Source organism: Gadus morhua, chromosome 9, assembly GCF_902167405.1.
Source record: "Gadus morhua chromosome 9, gadMor3.0, whole genome shotgun sequence".
NCBI lineage: Eukaryota > Metazoa > Chordata > Actinopteri > Gadiformes > Gadidae > Gadus > Gadus morhua.
Genome location: NC_044056.1, coordinates 19,642,897 through 19,665,396, shown reverse-complemented (window position 1 = coordinate 19,665,396; position 22,500 = coordinate 19,642,897). Strand labels below are relative to the sequence as shown.

The window sequence follows — 22,500 nt, the reverse complement described above, 5'->3', positions numbered from 1 at the left end:
CCGTAGTCCACTTCTCTGGCCAGGACCTGACCATCCTCTGGGACCGCAAGACCACGGTGCACATCAGAGCGGGGCCTCAGTGGAAGGTCTGGGCAAAAGCAGGCCGCAGAAGGCCCGCAAAGAAATTAGTGTTTTTTAATGAACTGACATGCTTGTGTAGTGATGACGTGGTGGATGTAGATGTAGTGATCATGTGTGTGCGTGGATAACTGTGTGTGTTTACTGTGTGTGTGTGTGTGTGTGAGTGAGTGCTGATGTGTGCTTGAATGTTTTATCTTATTACTGATGCCTGTGATGGGACTTTCCTCCAGGGCCTGCTGAGCGGACTGTGCGGGAACTTTGACAGCGTGACCGTGAACGACATGACCACTTCCAGCCACTTGGAGGTGAACAACGCACAGAGCTTTGGAGACAGCTGGACCCTGGGTCAGGTATGAATCACCTGCTGGCCAGCCTCACCCATATACAATTCCCTAACCCAACTACTAGCATCAACTACCTCTATCAGTGCTTTTGATCTGTTTCTTTTCCACTTTACTGCTCTCACCACCTCTGTTTCACCTCTCTCTCTCTCTCTGTCTCTCTCTGTCTCTCTCTCTCTCTCTCTCTCTCTCTCTCTCTCTCTCTCTCTCTCTCTCTCTCTCTCTCTCTCCCTCCCTCCCTCCCTCCCTCCCTCCCTCCCTCCCTCTCTCTCTCTCTCTCTCTCTCCCTCCCTCCCTCCCTCCCTCCCTCCCTCCCTCCCTCCCTCCCTCTCTCTCTCTCTCTCTCTCTCTCTCCCTCCCTCTCTTTAGTCTACCAACGCTCTCTCTCAGTCTGTCTCTTGTAAGTCCGGTTTCCCCCGGGTCTTCAATGATATTTAAAGAGTAATCAGAAACCCAATCAAATTCTGTTCGTGTTGCGTACTTGTTTGTGTGTGTCTGTGTGCGTGTGTGTGCTTGTGTATGTGTCCATGCGCATGTGTGTGTATGTGCGTATGCGCATGTGTGCATGTGTGTGTGCATGTGTGTGTGCGAGCTTGTGTGTGTGTGTGTGTGTGTGCGCAAGTGTGTGTGGTGTGTGTTTGTGGTTGTGTGTGCACGTGCATGTGTGTGTGTGTGTGTGTGTTTCTGGGTCAGTGTGAGAGTGAGTACGTAGTCAAGCGACCGTGTGAAGGGGACTTGGGACGACAGCCATATGCCAAGAGGGAGTGTGCACTGCTCTACAGCGACGTCTTTGCACCTTGTCACAATGTGGTGAGTGCACACACACACACACACACACACACACACACACACACACACACACACACACACACACACACACACACACACACACACACACACACACACACACACACACACACACACACACACACAGCTAAAAAACGTTTGCACACCCACACACACACAGGGTTAGAGAACAGAGCATAAGAACCACTGGGATAGAGCTCCATTCCTCAAACAAAAGACGGCAAGATGCAGAAACACACTCAGGTTTGAGTGAAGTTACACTCTTTGCTAATTCTTCCTTTACTTTGCCCTGTTCATGTCTTTGTCTCTATGTCAGGATGTTAGCACATGGGATGGTGAATAAAACATCTGTGTTTTATTCCACATATGGCCAATAGAGGGAGCTATAGGTTAAGGTTGCTGTGTAATAACCAGCGAGCAGCAGATTTTGTATCTGTGCCCAAGGTTTAAAATGATCACTGATGTGGTCTGAACAACGTTTATATGGAGTCCTATATTATGATTGTTTACAGAATGACTTAATGATTTGAGTAATAATGAGTACTGAGGTCCAACATGGCAATGGTTGATGAGCTCAGCTATTTAACTTTGGGATAGGTTAGATGGTGATGGACAACATGTTTCTATTACATTGCTCTCGTGACTCTGTCTGGGGTGAGGCATGTAAAGGCTAATGTTTTTAAACTTCATACAAATACTTCCATTCTATGTATCGTACCACATTACGACGTGTAGCTTGGTTCTCATTTGTTGTGAGCCGTCCAGCCCACAGTACTCGAAGTGGGTCGGGTCATTGGGTCATGATGAATCAGTCAAGGGGGTACAGGCTCGTGGAGGGTCCGGCTTCACGGTACTGGCTGACTGACGGTGGCTCTTCAGGTCCCTATTCAGTAGAGACTCGGGTTTCATCTAAATGCTCATTATGTCTGTGATGGCTCATCTAATCCCCCCTGCCACAGAAGTTGACCCACAATCAATGTGCGGTTCTCCCGTCAATCATGCTTACTGTTAATTATTAACGACTAACCCCCGAACCTAGACCTCCCCAGGCAGGTCACACTCACATTCAGAGTTCATCCTGTGTGTGGTCATTTTCTGTGTGTGTGTGTGTGTGTGTGTGTGTGTGTGTGTGTGTGTGTGTGTGTGTGTGTGTGTGTGTGTGTGTGTGTGTGTGTGTGTGTGTGTGTGTGTGTGTGTGCGATCAGGTGGATGTGACCTGGTTCTATAGGAACTGCCTTACAGACACGTGTAACTGTAACCGTGGGGGGGACTGTGAGTGTCTGTGCACCTCCATCGCTGCCTACGCACACAAGTGCTGCCAGCAGGGGGTCACCATACACTGGAGGTCCCCCTCTGTCTGCCGTGAGTATACACACACACAAACACACGCACACACGCACACACGCACACGCACACACACACACACACACACACACACACACACACACACACACACACACACACACACACACACACAAGCAAAAGCACTCAGACTCACACACAAAAGCACATGGACACGCATACACAAAAGCACGTGCAGGCATGCACACACAGACACACACACAGACACACACACACACACACACACAAACACGTAGACATGCACACACACACCCACACACATACACAAATGGGGCTCATTGGGAAGTACATTGTAAATATGACACATTATCTGACCCACTTGTCTTGTTTTTGTTTCAGCCTACGATTGTGAATACTATAATCAAGGTAAGTCACGTATTACTAGTCTCAGTACTAGTTTAATTAGGCCCTTTGTCAATACTAGTCTCAGTACTAACTTAGTAAAGCCCATTGTCAGTCCTAGTCTCAGGACTAGTTTAATAAGGCCCACTATCAGTACCAGCCTCAGTACTAGTTTTTATAAGGCCCACTATCAGTACTAGTCTCAGTACTAGTCTCAGTACTAGCTTAATAAGGCCCAGTATCAGTGCTAGTCTCAGTACTAGTTTAATAAGGCCCACTATTAGTTCTAGTCTCAGTACTAGTTTAATATGGCCCAGTATCAGTCCTAGTCTCAGTACTGGTGTACTAAGGCCCAGTATCAGTACTAGTCTCAGTACTCAGTACTAAGGCCCACTATCAGCTCTCCTCCTCATGGCCGTCCTGCTGTCCACAGAGCTGGGGGACGGGCCCTTCTCCCTGGTGAGTGCTGCGTACAACGACACGGTGCTCGGGGCCAACTACTCCAGCGGCTCAGTGTTCCCCCTGCTGAGGGAGCGCCCCGGGGCGCTCCCTCCACCCAGCCTGCTCTTCAACTTCATGGTCACCGCCGCCCTGCAGAAGGACCGGGCCTCACGTGAGCCACTCCAGAGCTCGGGCCTAGAGAGATGTTGAGATGATTTTGATCTAAGGTGACGAACAGATACCGGTCGGTGAGTGCAGATCTTATGGTCCTTCCTGGTGTCTCCGTCTTCCCAGGCGTTCCCATGGTGTCCCTGGAGTCGGCAGAGAGACCTAACTACTTCCTGGTTGTGTCGGGGCGCAGCCACCTCCAATTGGAGCGCTGGGCTCGAGGGGCGGAGTTTGGCCGCAGGGGAACGTTCATCCAGCACCAGGGACTGTTCGTGCCGGGCCACACCTCCTTCGAGCTGCTCAGCCAACCGGGCTTCTTCCTGACGCTGACGCGCACGGCGGCCCGAGTCCAGAGATACGACAACACAGCGGGCTTCAGAGCCAGCAGCAGCTTCACCCTGCAGGGTCAGGAACACACACACACACACATACACATACACACTCACTGACGCACGCACGCACACACACTCTCATGCACTCAGGCACACCCACACACACGCAATGACGCACACACGCACGCACAGACATACAAACACATACACTCAGACCTATGCACGCACACACACACTCATGCACGCATGCACACCCACGCCCACACAGACACGCACACATGCACAGACAGACGCATGCACTGACAAACAGACACATCCATGCACTCACGCACACACACGGACACGCACACACATACATACACACATACATCCCCACTCGGAAGTAACCTGTAACAAGTGAACTATTCCCGCTGAGAGCTGACCTGTGAACTCTGTTCTGTCCTCAGAGAGCAGCTTCGTCATCCCGTACCGCATGATGTGTGAGTGGCGCTACCAGGCCTGCGCCAGCCCGTGCGTCCACACCTGCAACGACCCCAGAGCCACGCGCTGCCACTTCCTGCCGCCGTACGAGCCTCCGTTTGTCTACGCAGCCGTCAGTGGACTCTAGTAGTAGGTGTTCATTAATGGTGTGTGTTTGTCTTGCGTTACAGTGTAGAGGGCTGCTTCCCCCGCTGTCCCCAGAACATGGTCCTGGACGAGGTCACCAGGAGGTGTGTCTACATCGAGGACTGTGAGTGTCCATCTCCATCAACTCTGAATGAACGCATGCCGGCCCCTAGCGTCTTATCAAGCCTTTCACACACTCGAAAGAAACACACAAAACAAAATGGAGTGTTTTCTCTGTTCCAGGTGTGACCCTCCCGCCGACCCCGACTCCTTTCGCGTACGTGACCCGGTCCAACAGAACCACTACAGCCCCGCCCACCTCCGACCCCACCACCGCCTCCACCACAGGCACCACCACCAGCACCACCACCCCAGCTCCCATACCCACTAGTGCAGCCACCACAACCGCCACACGCGCCACCACCACCACCACCCCCACCCGCACAACCACCACCAGAGCATCCACCAGAGGGACCAGCACACCCTCCCCGCCCACCACTGCAAGACCAACCACCACCACGGTGGGTGCTACCAGCCCTTTAACCCCTCCCAGTCGACCCACTGTCGCCTTCACAGGACGGGTCACCACCAGAACCCCCTCCGTCTCTCCTCCTACATCTCCCACCACCACCACCACCACCACCAACACTACCACCACCACCACCACACCCGTGGCCCCCCCTCACCCTCCCTCCAGTCCCACAGGGATGACCACCACCACCACCACCACCACCATCACCAGCCGTACCGGAGCAACCCCAGGAATCACTCATGCCGTAACCACGGGGACGGCCCCCTCCTCCGCCCGGATAACAACAACAACACCAGCTGCCGGCCCCGCCCATTACCCCACCTCCGCACCGACCACACCCGACGCCGGAGCCAGGCCGGTTGCGACGACGGCCGGCCCCTCTGTGGCCCCCTCCAGCCCCTCCTCCCCGCCCCCACCCTCCCACAGCACCACCCTCGCTCCGTCCCCGACCCCGTCGGAAGCCACCGTCACCACACCCGGCTACACCTCTCGTCCGGTTACCACCGCCGCCGCCACGGCAACCCCACCACAGCCACGCCCCCTCCACACGATCGGCACCACAGAGACACGCCCCGTGGACACGACGGCCGGCGTCGCCGCGACGACCACGCCGGCACGGCTCGGCACCCACGCATCTCCGGCCGAGTCTGTCACCACGGTGATGTCCAGGAGCCCTGAGACCTCTACCGCGGTCGGAGAGGTGTCGACCACCGCCCGTCCCTCCGTCCTACCGACCACGCCCTGTACGGTAGGTATCACCTGTACGGTAGGTACCAATGTACCAAAAGTGCTCAATGGAAGGCATCCAGTGGAAAGCTGGCGTCTGCTGGAACACACGATGTGACTAGTGTGTTGCTAGATGTATATTTAGAAGTGAGGTGCCCAACGACGAAACAGGCTTTGGAATGAGTTTTCACGTGTAGGACTTATTTTACGACCAAGACCATCAGCTGTCTTCTCTTCAACTGCATATATTTCTTTAGCTCTTTTACTGCATTCCTTTCGCTGACAGAAGAATAACTGTAGGAAAGAGGACAGTATTATGTCTAATACACGTAATATACATATGCTGGAGGATTCAGACAAAGAATTCAGGCAATTGCTTCATCCTTATCTTTCCATAAGGAAAAGATGAGCATGTGTTTGTATTATCGTGGGCTTGGTTGTGTTTGAGTGTGTTTGAGTGTGTTTTCACTGGTTTGTCCCCCCACAGCCACCGTACTCGTACCGCTTGGACGAGTGTGCCGAGCTGATCTGCTTCAACGGGGAGCTGCTCCTCCACAACGCCTCGCTCCACTGCCGCTACAACACCAGCCAGCCCCACTGCAGCCTGCTGGGCCTGCCGCTGCTCAGCAACACAGACCCCTGCTGCCCCCTGTGGCAGTGCCCTTGTGAGGCCGCCCCCCGCCTTCCGTGACAAGGGTTGTCTTAGAGATCGTGACGATGTATTCAAAATCCCTTTGGTGTGATCACAGAGTTTGTGAAAGCTGTTCTCTCTGATGCTAAAAAAAGTGCTCTGGTTATGTTTGGAGATAATAATTACTTTACAAAACCAAAGTGAAATCACAATTAAACACTCGATTTTTTAATTCTAAGTACAAATACAGTAAGGGCAGAAGCGCTATAAAAAAAAGTACATGTAAAACAGCCAACAAGCAATGAATAGAAATTAAATTATAATTTTATAAATTCTCATTTATCAAACCAGATTCTAATAACGCAGTTGCGACAGACTGAAATGCATTGGGTTGCTGCTCAGGGCAGACTATTGTCCAGGCGCCGAGGCCTAACGGTCAGAATCAGTGGGGTAACTATTGGTAAGCAGGGTATGCGGGCGCGTACGGGCCCGGGCCAATCAGGGGCCCGCCCGTCGGTCTTCGAAATGTTCCACTTACGATGTGTGTTCCGGTGCCGGCCGCGTGTCGTCATGCCTTCGTTGGTGTCGTCCTCTCACGTGCGTGTGCGTGTCGTACCTCAGTGAACGGCGTGAGCACGGTTGCGGAGGCCGTGGGCGAGCGGCTGGCATGGGGGAGGGGGGGGGGGGGGGGGGGGGGGAGGGGCCCGCCTTGAACATCCTGCATACGGGCCCGTCGTTGCCTTGTTGCGCCACTGGTCAGAATAATGCTGATTACCCAAACATCACCGCCCTCACGTCTCCGGCAGGCCGCTGCTCCGTCATGTCCGACCTGCGTGTCATCACCTTCGACGGGAACAACGTGGCTCTGTACGACAACGGCTCCTACATCCTGGTCCAGCTGCCCAGAGAGACCATCATCGGCACAGTGGAGAAGTGTCCCACCAGCCAGGTAACCTCAGCGGGGCTGACTGGGGACCCCCACTGGGACCCCTCGATGTGGTCCTTCCTTCAGAAGGATCCCGGGTTCTTCCCTCTCCCCTCCCAGATCTTATGGTGAGGGGCGAATTATAAAGGGGCTTGTGATGCCCATTTGAGATTAAGGGATAAACTAATCGGATTAAGGGATAGACTAATATTGATTTTAAATTGATTGGAAATCTCAAGACGGTACTACCCTCGTTACCTTTGGGGAAAGGATAATTTAGAAGGGTGGTCGACTCCACGCCGAAAGGTTCCGGGTTCAAACCCCAATGTTTACTGTCTACTAATGGATGAGGAACATATCTAACCCGCACATGCTCATGCTAATGCTACATTAGTGTGCTACAACATGCCAATGACATCCAACCCCAATAATAATAATACATTAAGACACTGGCACAATGGACAGTTACCATCACTTCCCATGTTTTCCTGATTCCAACGCTACATTAGCATGCTAATGCTAGTTTAGCATGCTACAGCATGGTATTTGAATCATTGTAAGTGACAGAGGGTTCCTCCCTGTTCTCTGTTTCCCCTGTAGAGCGTTAACTCCATCCGACGGCCTGTAAGTAGACCCTCTGACCCTCTGACCCTCTCTGAGTACAGCGTTGTGAATGATAACGAACACCATGATGGGACTAACCCCTCCCCATCTTCTGATCATCTGATCCTTCAGGGTCCCAGTGGCCCGTCAGGCCTGTGCTTCATGAAGCTGAACATCACCACCTCCACCTACCGCATCCTCATCAACCGGCTGGACCGCAAGGCAATCCACAGCAACACATTCTAAATGGATTGAACCTAATCCAAACCAACCTGATCTAATGTAATCTAATAAGAACTGGGCCTGTCAAGCGTTGGCTTCAGCACTGCCAGCCAGGGTTAGAGGTTCGATTCCCTCAACACCCATGCCAAAAGGCTCTGAGGCAAACACATTTAATCATGCTTTGTCCAAAGACCATCATTTAAAATGATAGTCCATGACACAATATAATTTAGTTTTGTATGTCTGTTTGTGTGTGTGTATGCACGTGTGTGTGTGTGTGTGTGTGTGTGTGCCTGTGCGTGTGTGTGTGCGTGCATGTGTGCATTCATGTGTGTGTGTCCAGGTCTTGGTGAACTACCGGCCGGCCAAGCTGCCGTTCTCCCGCCAGTCTCTGCACATGGACGACACGGGCAGCATGTACCTGCTGCAGACCCCCGGGGGGGTCGGCATCCAGTGGTACCACAGCACCGGCATCATGGTGCTGCAGTACACCGCCCCCCGCAACGAGACGGGACACACCCGCGGCCTGTGTGGTCAGAGGCGCAAACTCACGCACGCACACGCAGATTCTCTCAGCAGACACACACTAGAAGCTCTCTAAACACACAGACACTCTCTGAACACACATCCTCCCAATAGTAACACTCTCGATGCTCTCTAAACACACAATCTCTTAACAGACACATGACACATCTAAGGCCCGTATGGTCAGTACATGCAGACATGGTCAGTACATGCAAACATGGGTGTGTGTATGTTTGACATGCACACACACATACACACGCACATTATGCACACTGACACAGATAATAAGCACATCCACTTGCACACACTAAATTATTGCAAAATTGACGTTTTATGACGTTTTATGAAATTGACGTATGACGTTTTAGAGCTACCCTCTCAATATTCTCCCTTTCTTCTCTCTCCCCCCTCTCTGTCCCTCTTTCTCGCCTCTCTCCCCTTCCCTCTCCCTCTTTCTCTCCCCCTCTCTTTCCCGCTCACCCCCATTCTCTCCCTCTCTCTTCTCCCCTCTCCACTCTCTCCCTCCCTCTCCCCCTCTCTCCCTCTCTCTATCCCTCTCTCCATCCCCCATTTGCTCCCCCTTTCTTCCCCTCTCTCCCCCTTCTATCTCTCCTCTCTCCCCATCTCTCCCCCTCTCTCTCCCTCTCTCTCCCTCTCTCTCCCCATCTCTCTCCCTCTCCCCCCCTCTCCCTCCCCTCTCTCTCTCCCCCTCTCCCTGCCTCTCTCCCCCCCTCTCTCCCCCTCCCTTCCCCCTCTCTCTCCCTCTCCCCCCTCTCTCTCCCTCTCTCCCCCTCTCCCTGCCTCTCTCCCCCCCTCTCTCCCCCTCTCTCCCCCTCTCTCCCCCTCTCGCTCTCTCCCCCTCTCCCCCCTCTCCCTCCCCCTCTCCCCCCTCTCTCTCCCTCTCTCCCCCACTCCCTCCCCTCTCCCTCCCCTCTCTGCGCCTCTCTCCCCCCCTCTCTCCCCCATGCCAGGCTGCTGTGACGGGAACCCGGCGGATGACCTGAAGCTGCCCAACGGCACGGTGGTGCGTGAGCTGACGGACATGAGGCTGTTCCTGCAGGCCTGGAAGGTGCAGACGTCGGACGAGACGGAGCACATGCGGCGGGTGGGGGACAACTGCACCACGGGGGACTGCTCCATGTGCCTCTCCATGCTGCGGCAGAGAGCCTTCACACCCTGCCACAGCAAGGTCAGCCTCCACCCATTACCCCCGGGGAGGCCCACGGCCCAGTCCTGGTTAAATGTCTGTGGACAAAACACAGTTTGGTTGGGTGTTGCATGCTTTTAGAAAAAATAAATGAAATGAACCAGGTAGAGACTCATTGAGATTTAAAAATACCTGGCCAAGAAGCAGCATGAAATTAAATAGAACAAGGTTATAACTACCAACAACAATGGAACCCCTTACCGTCACGGTTTAAATCAATAGGACGTTGACCAACATTTAGACTGTAGAAGGTTCCAGGTGGACAGCGAGGCTAGCATACAGGCTGTTTCCCCCAATTCACACACTGTGTATTTAAATAAGGACTAAAAAGCATGTTACCAATCAAACATGCGATGGTTGTGTGTTTGTGTATGTGTGTGTGTGTGTGTGTGTGTGTGTGTGTGTGTGTGTGTGTGTGTGTGTGTGTGTGTGTGTGTGTGTGTGTGTGTGTGTGTGTGTGTGTGTGTGTGTGTGTGTTTCGTGCGTGTATGTGTTTCCTTGCACGTGGGTCTACCTGTGTGTGTGCAGGTGTCCCCAGAGCAGTTCTGTGACATCATGTGGGCGGGGGACCTCCACTATAAAGACCACCAGTGCGACTTCATGGCAGCGTACGTGGCAGTCTGCTACACACACAGCGTCTGCATCAGCTGGAGGAGACACAACTTCTGCCGTGAGTGGACACACACACATATTAATTTCACTAAATTCTGACCGTCTAGACAAGCATTGAGTAGACAACCTGATCAAGGGAAGAGGCACAGGACACATGATGGACATATCCGTTTTCAAAGCACACTAGGAAACTATTTGTCCAAATATGGTCAAAACGGAAGTATGGATGGAGGATATTCTGGTATTCTTCTGGTATCAACCTAGCCAGAGGCTTCCCCTTCTGGAACGTATATCTTCCCTAGATCGGACACTGCTATGGTCTATGATCTAGGGTCCTACCCTGCATTCCAATACCCATACTACCATAGTATGCCAGAAGAAATACCAGGATTTTGCAATTACTACATCTGGTCGCATTTTGCAGCATGCTAGCCAGCATGCTTTTTGGCTCTTCTGCCCCACAATGCTCTGAGCAGCAGTAGATACGTCATATCTACAGAGACCTTGGAAATTGATTGGTGGAACTACAGGTTTGCTGATCAGGGAAATCACCTGTAGTATATCCCAATTGCATGCATACTGTGTGCACTAGTACATACTTTGTAAGGGTAGCTGCAGTACTTACTACAAGTCAGAAGAAAAAGTATGTGATTTGTAACGCAACCGAACTGCACCCTGAGTCCCCTATTGGCAGAGGACAAACACTGCACGTGCACTCAGAATCAGTTGAAGGTCTATCATGTTTCCACCCATCCACTAAAGTATAGACGCTTTACACTATATAATAAATGGTGCTAACACACACACACAAACGTGCACGTTGCGTCCTGCGTGTGTTCCCCAGCGTTGCGGTGCCCCCCCGGTAAGGAGTACCAGTCCTGTGTGAGCACGTGCACGACGCGCACCTGCCTGAACCGCGAGTACTACGAGGAGACCACCTGCTCCCACGTCCGCGAGGAGTGTGTGTGCCGCGCTGGGACCATCCTGCACCGCGCAGACTCCTCCTACTGCGTGACAGAGGACCGCTGCGGTAAGGGACGGGTGTGTGTGTGTGTAGATGTGTGTGTGTGTGTATGTTTGGATATGATGAGTGTATTTATGGGGATGGAAATGCATGTACGTGTGTGTGTGTGTGTGTGTGTGTGTGTGTGTGCGTGTGCGTGTGTATGTGTGTGTGTGTTTGTGTTTGTGGAGTGTGTAAGTGCGTGTGGGTGCTTGTGCATGTGTGTATGTGTATATAAATTGATTTATTGCGGGGTATCTCTGTGCATATGTTTGTGTGTGTTCACGTGTGTGCCTTTGTTCGTGTGTGTTTGCGTGTGTGTTAAAACGGGTGGCCTTCTTGGTGGGGTCACCCAGTGTGCACGGACAACGAGGGCCGGCCCCGGGCCCCTGGCGAGGTGTGGAACGGCTCCCTGCGCGGCTGCTGCCTCAACCAGTGCCTGGCCAACGGCTCGGTGGTGGCCGTGGAGCCCGACTGCAGCACCAGCCCCGCCCCTCTGTGCGAGAGGGAGGGGGAGTACGTTCTGGACGTCCTGGAGGAGGGGGTCTGCTGCCCCAAGAAGATCTGTGGTGAGCTGCTCTCCCGGGCCCCTCGGGGATTTCCTGTGCGCCCCACGAGAATGTACAATGGCATCGTCTGACCTCGTTTGATCAATACAATACAATCAATTTGTTTGCCGTTTACTTTCCTTTGCTAAGTTTGTGATCAATGTGTTAACTCCCTCCTCTTTCAGAGTGCAATATGACCATCTGTGGGAGCGAGGCCCCGCCCTGCGACAACGGTAACCGCCTTGTGATTGGCTACAGCGCTCTGTCCTGCTGCCCGGACTACAGATGTGGTGAGCTTTCAACCTTTCTTACTTCTGCTCTCTCTTCTCCTTCTTCCTATTCTTTGCTGCTCATTCCTAAATCCTTACTAAGCATTATGTGTGTGTGTGTGTGTGTGTGTGTGTGTGTGTGTGTGTGTGTGTGTGTGTGTGTGTGTGTGTGTGTGTGTGTGTGTGTGTGTGTGTGTGTGTGTGTGTGTGTGTGTGTCTCCCCCTCCCCCCCTCCCCAGAGTGCGACCCTTTAGCCTGTCCCCTGGTGTCTGCCCCGGACTGCAGGGAGGATCAGTTCCTCGTGGAAGTGAGGGATGAGAGCCCATGCTGCTACTCATACCTGTGTGGTGAGATGAAGTCCCCAGCATGTCATATCTGAAACGGCCAGTCTGTTGTTGAACGTGATTCATTACTTGTCCAGTCTGTTGTTTATCCATCGACATGTCATAACTGGAAACAGCCAGTGCTTGTTTCATCCACATGTCCTATCTGACACGTCAAGTCTGTACTTAATTCTTTATCACGTCCTAACTGAAATGGCCAGTCTGTGGTTGAATACTATTCACTGTTTGCAGTGTGTGAGTCCTGCATTGAGCCCCTCCCAAACTGCTCCCGTGGAGAAATGTTGGCTGTTGTATTAAACACGACAAGCAGATGCTGTCCGCAATACCACTGTGGTATGTAGTGTGTGTGTGTGTGTGTGTGTGTGTGTGTGTGTTTGTATGTCTCAATGTGGGTGTTTGTATGTCTCAATCTGTTTGTGTGTGTGTGTGTGTTCACCTGGTGCATGCGTTCATGTGTCCGTGTGTCCGTCCGTGAAGTGAGTGTGTGTCCGTTTGTGTGCGTGTGTGTGTCACTGTGTGTGTATGTGTGTTTGTATCCATGCGGTGTGCAGGGATGACCACTATGTACGTGGAACATTAAATGTTCTCTTGTGTCCACAGTGTGCGATGTGAACCTCTGCCCTGGACCACCAGAGAGTTGTGATCCTGGTCTCTCATTGGTCCGGACGGCGGTCCCGGGTCAATGCTGCCCCCAGCAGCGCTGTGGTACCGGACACTCACACTTTAACATGGCTTAAAGAGTTCATATGCATGACTTCCTCTGGAAGCTCTGACTCTCTCTCTCTCCCTTGTACTCTCTCCCGATATCTAAATTTCCCAGAGTGCCAATGTGACAGCTCTACCCCCGTTTGCCAAGTGGTAAGTCAATTTAGGTCTCGGTCCCTGCAGCACAGCATCGCAGCTCGTTGAGCTAGCTAAAGCTCTTTGAGCTACTGAAACTCGTTGAGCTACTGCAGCTTGTTGAGCTAAACACAGTAGCTTGTTGAGCTACTGCAGCTTGTTGAGCTAAATACAGTAGCTTGTTGAGCTAAATACCGTAGCTTGTTGAGCTAAATACAGTAGCTTGTTGAGCTACTGCAGCTTGTTGAGCTACTGCAGCTTGTTGAGCTACTACACTAGCTTGTTGAGCTACTGCAGCTTGTGGAGCTACTACAGTAGCTCTCAGTCCAACCCAACCTGCTTCCCTTCAGGGGGAGCTCCTGGTGGAGGTGCCTGACGCCAGCACGCACTGCGGCTGCCCTCTGCATGCATGTCGTGAGTAAACTGCAAACGTGTGTGTGTGTGTGTGTGTGGGTGTGTGTGTGTGTGTGTGTGTGTGTGTGTGTGTGTGTGTGTGTGTGTGTGTGTGTGTGTGTGTGTGTGTGTGTGTGTGTGTGTGTGTGTGTGTGTGTGTGTGTGTGTGGGTGTGTATCTTGACAAATCACTTTTTATTCATAAAGTGCTTTATAACTACTGTGTGTGTGTGTGTGTGTGTGTGTGTGTGTGTGTGTGTGTGTGTGTGTGTGTGTGTGTGTGTGTGTGTGTGTGCGTGCGTGCGCGCGCGCATGCGCGCGCGCACGCGCGCGCGTGTGTGTGTGTGTGTGTGCTTGTAGAAAAGGGAGAGGTGTGTGTTTTCCAGGGTGTGACAGTGCTGGGCCCGGGTCAGTCTCTGGTCCAGTACTTTGAGGCAGACCTGTGCTACACCGTCCACTGCCTGCACAATAAGGACCGAGACACTGGCTTCCACTCCATGGAGATTGCCTCAGTCAACTGCTCCCAGAGATGTGGTCCAGTACGTCGCCTCTGTCCTGTGTTAATGTCCTAGGTCTTTACTGTTGCTAAGGGCGGTGCTGGAAGTCTATGGTGTACTTCCAGTCTATCAAGATGTGTAGTCCGTAGTCTTTAATTTCCTCCCATCAATTTTGGTAGAATCAATGCAATAAAATATGAGACTCCAACCCCTCAGATATGACTTCATATTGACCCCACCATCCTTAATTCTTATTTCTTCATTGTTTCCCGTTTGGTGTTCTTCTTTCCCTGGCTCCTGTGCAGCACCAGGTGTATGTGGCATCCTCCGACCCCCAGGTTTGCTGTGGTTCCTGTAGGAATGTCTCCTGTAGCCACAGCAGCGACAACGGAACCACAGAGCTGTTCACTGTGAGAGCGGGGAACCGCATGGGATGCATGAGCCTGTGGGAGATTTGTGTTAGTGTGTGTGACTGATGGCTGCTTAAGGCAGCTCCACCTGACTTGGTCTAGGTGGGCCTCCACAGTGGGTTGTGGTTGCCTGAGGTGTAATGTAACATAACCTTTTGTTTCCTTACGCTTTTTCAGAAATCCTGATTCAATTAGATTTTCAATTCAGAGCTGGGTATTCAATGGGCTACATTGTAATATACAGTGCATTTTAATACACAGCTCAGACCCAAATACCTGTTCTCTGCAGTAGGCCATGAAGGAAAGTAGCTTGTTAGTATATGTGTTGATCAGATAAGAGAAAGATTAGAGACCAAGAAACGATAAGAGTGCAATAATTAATTTTTCAATTTCAATAACATGTTTGATTCCAAATGGAAATTCAACTTATGGAGTCTGTTCTTTAATATAACTGTGTGTGTTTGTGTGTGTGTGTGTGTGTGTGTGTGTGTGTGTGTGTGTGTGTGTGTGTGTGTGTGTGTGTGTGTGTGTGTGTGTGTCTGTGTGTGTGTGTGTGTGTGTGTGTGTGTGTGTGTGTGTGCGCGCGCATGTGTGTGCATGCGTGTGTGTGTGTCTTTGCAGGCGGGGAGTTCCTGGGTGGAGAACTGCACACGCTATGACTGTATGGAGACATCTGTGGGCGCAGTGGTCCTCGCTTCTGGAGTGGTCTGCCCGCCCTTCAACGACACAGACTGTGTTCAAGTGAGAACCGTGGCCAACCCTTATTTTTTGTGTGTGTGTCTGTGTGTGTGTGTGTTTTCAATTAAAGGGGCATTGTGTAGGATTTAGCGCCGCCTTGCGGTGAGGTTGCAGAATGCAACCAACTGATGTGCGCATGGGGGGGGTTGTGCATGGGTATTGACAGACATGTCAATACCTGACGCATGACATGACAGGCATGCGGTCATTGAATCCATGACCCTGTTGAGCCCTGCTGTCACTCAAACTAGCCCAACCCTCCTCCTCTAGGGTGGCGGGGTGGTGCAGAGCTACGTGGACGGCTGCTGCAAAACATGTGAGTCACGCAAACGCTTTCTTTACGACGCTTCTCAAGCAACGCTTCTGGCTGTCAATCAGAGGGGTGAGCGCCTTGTTGCCTGGCAGTGGATAGGCTTATTGGCCGAGTGGTTTGGGGGTGTGGCCGGTCGTACAGGGTGGCGTAAAGGCCTTTTGCTGGGATCAGGTGACGTTATATCGCAGAGTTCTTTGCACTGCTGTTGGTCCCCAGATCTTAATGGTTAAGATGCTGGCGAGTTATAGCTCGGGGCTTAGGCCTGACCCTAACCGAGCCTGGGCGCGTTCTGTCTGAAAAACCCACATGGTTTTAGTGAGCTGGCTGTTGTTGGCTTTAAACTAATCTGAGTTGTTTGAATGACAAAAAATCGGTTCATCATCAGGCTATTTCCTCTCCTGAAGGAGTCGCAAAGCCAGTGTGGTGCCGTTGGGCAGAAACCCAACACTTTTCAAATCGTAACCTTTTATTGACATTGTATTTTTTACCCCGAGCCGGGGCCAGAGCTGGACTAAGGAAGGGGCATCCGGCCCGGGACTGGGCCGAGAATCAAACCGTTGATCCATTTCAATGTAAAGAAACAGAAAACAGACTCAATCGTCGACGAAAAACTTGGAGGCTGGGGTTGCTACTCAGGTGTTTGCTGCTGTCCTTCCTACTATTTGGAGAAGGATGTTCTTCTATTGGGTGCAACCTACGGTAGCGCTTTATATTAAGGTCCTTGTATTAAGCCTTAGTTAATATGTAATAAGACCTTATTATATGCTTATTAACATTAATTTGTGTTAATAAGACTATCAATAAGTGTTAATAATAACATTATAAACATGTTTATTGTGTGACTATAAGACTGTTATAAGCACTTATATGAAACTTGTTAACTATTTATTGGTTGCTTAATAACATTAATAATGGTCTTATTATCGTATAGTTGTTAATAAACACATTTATTGAGTCTTTCTAACTTATATCATTGTTAAACCTTTGTTAAGCATTTCTTATGCTTATTAAGGTTAATAATCCTTTATTAAACTGCTAATTATGCATTTTGGAGGTACAGGATCTAAAGCGGGTACCATGCTTATTAAGGTTAATAAGTAGAGCTGTCAGTTAAACGCGTTATTAACGGCGTTAACGCAAACCAAATTTAACGGCGTTAATTTTTTTATCGCGCGATTAACGCAATTATTTTATAAAAAAAAAATATATATATATATATTTTTTTTTTTTTGGCTCAAAACAAAGAAGCAGTAGCCTGACTGCTATGTTCAAATGACATTTGTTCAAAGCAGTCGTTTAATTGCACTATAGGCTCTTTTTTTGTATCGTCCTGTTTTGATCAGTGTATATGCCAATGTTGTTATCAATAAAAAATCATTTGCACAAGGCAAGCCGATGCACTTCACCATGTTGATAAGAGAATTAAAATGAGAAGAATTATGGGACAAAAAAATCAAGGGATATTTAGCATAGAAAAAGAATTTGCGATTAATCGCGATTAATTAGAGTTAACTATGACATTAATGCGATTAATCACGATTAAATATTTTAATCGCTTGACAGCTCTATTTATAAGTCCTTTATTAAACTGCTAATTGTGCATTTTGCAGGTACGGGATCTAAAGCGGGAACAATCCTTATTGAGGTTAATAAGTCCTTTAATATACACTTACTAACAGTTAATGAGTACTTTATGTTATCAAGGTTGACAAAAGGTAAAATAAAAAAAACATATTCTGTCAATACATTGTAATGGCGGTGAAGCACAAAAACAAACTTTAAAACAGCTCTTCTGAAATATATTTATTTTTTTAATTTTAAAAACTTCAGAACATATTCTTCAACATCAACACTAAAAAAAACCTGACTGGACGATATCCGAGTCCTTACTAGAGAGTCATCCTCCAGTCGGACCTCTTTCTCTTATGGCTGGTTCAGACGATCTCAGCCAGATTTTCCCCCTATTCGTTCGTCGCAGACAAATTTGCGCGTCGTACGCGATTTTGAAAAGTCGGCGACGAGACGGGGTCTTGTGATGTGACATGCTTCCGATTTTGTAGTGTGGCCAGTCTTCTGACGAGTCAAGGCCCGATTTCCTGGCTCTGTGATCGCATAGTGTGAAATGTAAAATCATCGAGGAATATCTGAGAATCGTGTGGTCTGAACCAGCCATTATCCATGTTTTCTGTGCTTGTTCCTGTCTTTTGCTGTCAGTTGTTGGTTTGGGGTGCTCTTGCTGACGATTCCGACATGTTCTCCAAACGTTCGTCAAACATTTCATCAAGCATGTGCGTCAAGCCATCATCCACTTGCATAAACATAACTTCTGGTTAAAAATGACCTTCAAAATAAATTTTTGATTTTATATTATATGAGGCACAAAGCAGATCACACTCACTCAACATGTGCAGACTTATTAACCAGGGTTCGAGTTATGTGGGAGCCAATGGGAGCTGAGCTCCCATAGAGAGAGGTCTGGCTCCCATGAAAGCAACAAACTCAAATATCTGTGGGGGTCTCTGAAAATACAGCAGCATAAAATTGTGATTATAAATAAAGCTATTTTCCCTCCCAAAAACAGAGTAATATTGACGTGAAGTAAGGGATAATAGAACGCCGGTCATTATCGGGAAAATAAGCCCAGAGAGGGCGAACCGGACATCGACGCGAAATGGAGGTGTCTTGCTCCGACCTGAAGGGGCTTATTTACGACTTATTTTCAACAACTCAGCGCAAGGCCGGTACAGTCTCTCTCTCTCCCCCCCCCCCCCCCCCCGTCAACAACTGAGCGCAAGGCCGGTACGGTCTTCTCCCCCCCCCCCCCACCCCGTCAACAACTTTAAGAGACCCCCACAGAGATGGAATCATAACTCGAACCTGCAAAATGCATAATTAGCAGTTTAATAAGGGATTTATTAACCTTAGTAAGCATAAAAATGCTTAGACTAACAACTATAAGAAACTCATAAGAAGAATTATTATTATTATTATTATTAAGCAATCAAACATGTTTCTTATATATTTATAAGTGCTTATAAAGGTATTTACAATCTCACAATAAACATGTTTATTATGTTATTATTAACACTGAGATATTCTTATTAACACCAGTTAATGTTAATAAGCATATAATAAGTGTCTTATTACCTATTAACAGAGGTGTCAAGTAACAAAGTGCAAATACGTCGTTACCTTACTTAAGTAGAAATTCTGGGTATCTATACTTTACTGGAGTAATTATTTTTCAGCCTACTTTTTACTTCTACTTCTTACATTTTCACGCACTTATCTGTACTTTCTACTCCTTACTTTTTAAAAATGGCCTCGTTACTCCTATTTAATTTCGGCTTGCTTGTATTCTGCCTGCGTTCAAAAAAATACAAACAAAAAAACCTATCCAGATTATTCGCGCCATCGGATAGAGTGAATTTGATTGGTTGGATGACAATAGAAACATATACCATTCTGACACCCTATTGGTTTATACGCGATCCATGGCACCTGCGCATGACCAGAGCCCGTACATTCTCTGACATGACATAAATCGCGGCACATTCCAGCTACGAAATAGCAGACGTAGATGAGCGAAATGTCCCAACAAACCACCAGTGAGGAGGTTGGTAGCCAAGAAGACCAGCCAACCCTTCTACATCACTGGCCGTACCTGGAAGAATTTTTTGAAATGGTTGTATAGTCATTAGATGGCCTTTAGAAAAATGTTTTTTTGGGGGAAGTGGGGCAGTGTGCTATAGAGGTGTGCTGTGTGTGTGTGTCACTAATTCAAGGATGGGATAAATGCAGAGACCAAATTCCTTGTATGTGTGAGCATACTTGGCAAAAAAGCTGATTGTAATCTATAGGCCCCTGTGGCACGGCCTAAGCTTTTTTCCTTAATGGCATTTTTTCCCCCTTGCATTACTTTTACTTTAATACTTTAAGTAGTTTTGAAACCAGTACTTTTATACTTTTACTTAAGTAAAAAGCTTGAGTTGATACTTCAACTTCTACAGAAGTATCTTTAAACGCTAGTATCTATACTTCTACTTGAGTAATGAATGCGAATACTTTTGACACCTCTGCCTATTAACAAAGGCTTATTACAAGGACCTTAATCTAAAGCGCTACCCAACCTACTTCAACTGCATAACGGGTAAAGGTGACATTCTCTCTGTCTGTGGATTCAACAGCCTTATCCGCTTGACCCGCTTTAGTGGTGACCTTTGCAGTGTGGCGCATCGGGACACTCTGGTGAACTGGTGATCAGAGCGTGGGATGGTGCGGGGGCTAGGGTGAGCCCGGCAGGGAGCGAACGGAGAAGCGCATGCAAACCTGCAGTAGTCCTTTCCTCTGGGGTGTGTTGGTGTGAAATGCCTCTGTGTTGTAAACCAAACGTGTTCTTGTGTGTGTTCTCCTGACAATCGTTAAACCGGACGCCCAACGACGATGCATCTGCAGGTACTGGAGGGGGTGTTTTACCATTTACCGTTAACCCTGTAACCCCCACTGGTAGTACTAACTGTGACAAAGGTACTGCCTCGCTACACCCTCACCCAACACCACCCCAAATCTCTCCCTTTCTGACAGTTGTTTACCTCTGAGTGTGTGTGTGTGTGTGTGTGTGTGTGTGTGTGTGTGTGTGTGTGTGTGTGTGTGTGTGTGTGTGTGTGTGTGTGTGTGTGTGTGTGTGTGTGTGTGTTGTGCCTGCATGTGCGTGTGTTTGTGTTTGTGTCACCTTGATATACCTTGATAACATAGATCATCAGAATGTGAATGAGTGAAAAATTATTCCTGTCAATTCTAAATATGGTTAAAGACCAATAATGAGCAGGAATACTAATGTGATCTATTCCATAGAATCTGCAACAATATAATTGTTCTACCCTCAAACATTCCAGGGTCCCACAGCATTTTTTTGTTGATATTTAATTAGTTCAAAGAACGAGTAAGGTCAGGTTCATTGGCCAAACGGAGAGCTGAATCCCTGAACTACACCGCATAATAACCCTATGTCAATCAAAGCGAGCCCTACTGCTGGGCAACAAAGAGTCGTGCTCAATAGACTTTTTATTGTGTGTCAGTGTCTTTGGCCTCTATGGCAGAAGAGATCAATGTTTTGTGTGTGTGTGTGGGTCCAATGTGTGTATTTATACATTCAAAGTTTGTGTGCATATGTTAAGTGTATGTGTATGCATGCGTTTGTGTGTGAGTATTAGTGTGTGAATGTGTTCAGTACGTGTATATTTATTTGAATGAAATAAATTTATTTCTATGCCTTCACATAGAAATAAACAGAAATGCTTTTCAGCCATTTAACGTTCTTACGGTTGCATGGAAAAGGAAGGGCTTTCAGTCACGGCGCTCGCCAGACGAGTGAGCTCTGAGTGTTTCTGTTCATATCCTGTGTGATTACATATCCAGGCAAAGAGGACGGAAAGACCTGCAAGCGTGTGGCCATTCGCACCACCATCCGAAAAGATGACTGCAGGAGCAATGCCCCGGTGAGACCCAGATTTACACAGTTCAGGTGTGGGGTTGAAACCATCGCAACCGTCTCTCCTGGTTTCACCCATACATTGGTCAAAATTACTTTGTTCACTAGTATTGTCGTTTCAAGTGTGGACATACTAACGAGAGCTCAAGATAAAGGTCTTTAATTGTTAAATTCACTTTTCAAGTACAGACAACTCCCTTTAACAGTTTTTTATGAACATCAATACAGGTGACGGTGTATTCCTGCGATGGCAAATGTCCGTCGGCCACCATATTTAACTTCAACATCAACAGCCACGCCAGGTTCTGTAAGTGCTGCCGGGAAAGTGGACTTCAGACGCGGACGGTTACACTCTACTGCTCCCGCAACGCCACCCTGGTCGACTACAACTTCCAAGAGCCTCTGGACTGCTCTTGCCAGTGGAATTAGCTGCAGAGTTTGTACAGATTAAGAGATGTAACATGTGCAAAAGGATAGACATATGGACAGGATGTGGGTGTGGGGCTATAGGTATTAAAAACAGCCATGTTTTGTATTTGTTGTACGTGTCACTACCACTAACAGAGACCTAGATACTTAAGCACTTTAGTCTCGTTTATCTTATGAGTTGTTTTTCTATTCATCTTTGTAGTGCTTCCAACCACGATGAAATTAACATATTATTTTAAAGTATATGCACAGATTATTTGATTTTATGGAGCAGATGAAGGCCATTACTTTCTATTGTAAACGTATTGCTTTTAAGTATCATGCTTCTGCATTCAAACCCTCTCAGTGTATTTCCTGGCTTCCTTTCAACTGCATAAATTGTGTACTGATATTGTGTGTCAGGGCTCCTGTCCTTGGGGAAGTTCATTGAATCATTACTAAGGGCTACGTTTTTCTTCTCTGCAGAATCTGTTTTTGGACATGCATAGGTAAATAAAACATTCAAGACTTCCCTCATGACCTTTTTGTTGATCCTACCGTAACGTTAGTGGCCCCGGAGGGGAGCTTCCAGCACACACCACACCTCAGTAACGAACAGTACTGATACAGCGTTGTACTGATGATGCTGTTGTATTTTAACCTGTGAGGTTATTGACCCTGCAGGGTGGGGATCCCATGCTCCCCTCTTTCCTAAAACCCTCATCCCTAAACTCAGCTTCTCTTGGGATTTTGAACTATCACGTAATTCTGGAAAACAGAAAAC

At 48.7% G+C, this 22,500-nt stretch overlaps 1 protein-coding gene across 1 annotated transcript in view; it reads left to right on the top strand.

Moving 5' to 3' along the window:
• Positions 1-22,241, top strand: part of otogl (otogelin-like) — a 39,123-nt gene extending 16,882 nt beyond the window's left edge. Inside the window, 33 exon segments of the mRNA XM_030366154.1 lie at positions 1-86; positions 312-431; positions 1,116-1,232; positions 2,435-2,591; positions 2,931-2,957; positions 3,367-3,546; positions 3,669-3,947; positions 4,321-4,438; positions 4,525-4,604; positions 4,724-4,827; positions 4,872-5,001; positions 5,162-5,760; positions 6,226-6,403; positions 7,176-7,318; positions 7,895-7,918; positions 8,030-8,119; positions 8,463-8,652; positions 9,616-9,833; positions 10,380-10,521; positions 11,308-11,493; positions 11,823-12,035; positions 12,200-12,304; positions 12,523-12,630; positions 12,859-12,960; positions 13,228-13,332; positions 13,448-13,485; positions 13,818-13,881; positions 14,220-14,398; positions 14,662-14,766; positions 15,388-15,507; positions 15,775-15,820; positions 21,236-21,315; positions 21,537-22,241. The exon segment at positions 1-86 is cut by the window's left edge and continues 61 nt beyond it. Of these exon segments, the coding sequence (XP_030222014.1) occupies positions 1-86; positions 312-431; positions 1,116-1,232; positions 2,435-2,591; positions 2,931-2,957; positions 3,367-3,546; positions 3,669-3,947; positions 4,321-4,438; positions 4,525-4,604; positions 4,724-4,827; positions 4,872-5,001; positions 5,162-5,760; positions 6,226-6,403; positions 7,176-7,318; positions 7,895-7,918; positions 8,030-8,119; positions 8,463-8,652; positions 9,616-9,833; positions 10,380-10,521; positions 11,308-11,493; positions 11,823-12,035; positions 12,200-12,304; positions 12,523-12,630; positions 12,859-12,960; positions 13,228-13,332; positions 13,448-13,485; positions 13,818-13,881; positions 14,220-14,398; positions 14,662-14,766; positions 15,388-15,507; positions 15,775-15,820; positions 21,236-21,315; positions 21,537-21,737 (4,634 nt within the window). The 3' untranslated portion in view covers positions 21,738-22,241.
• Positions 22,242-22,500: the final 259 nt, after the last annotated feature.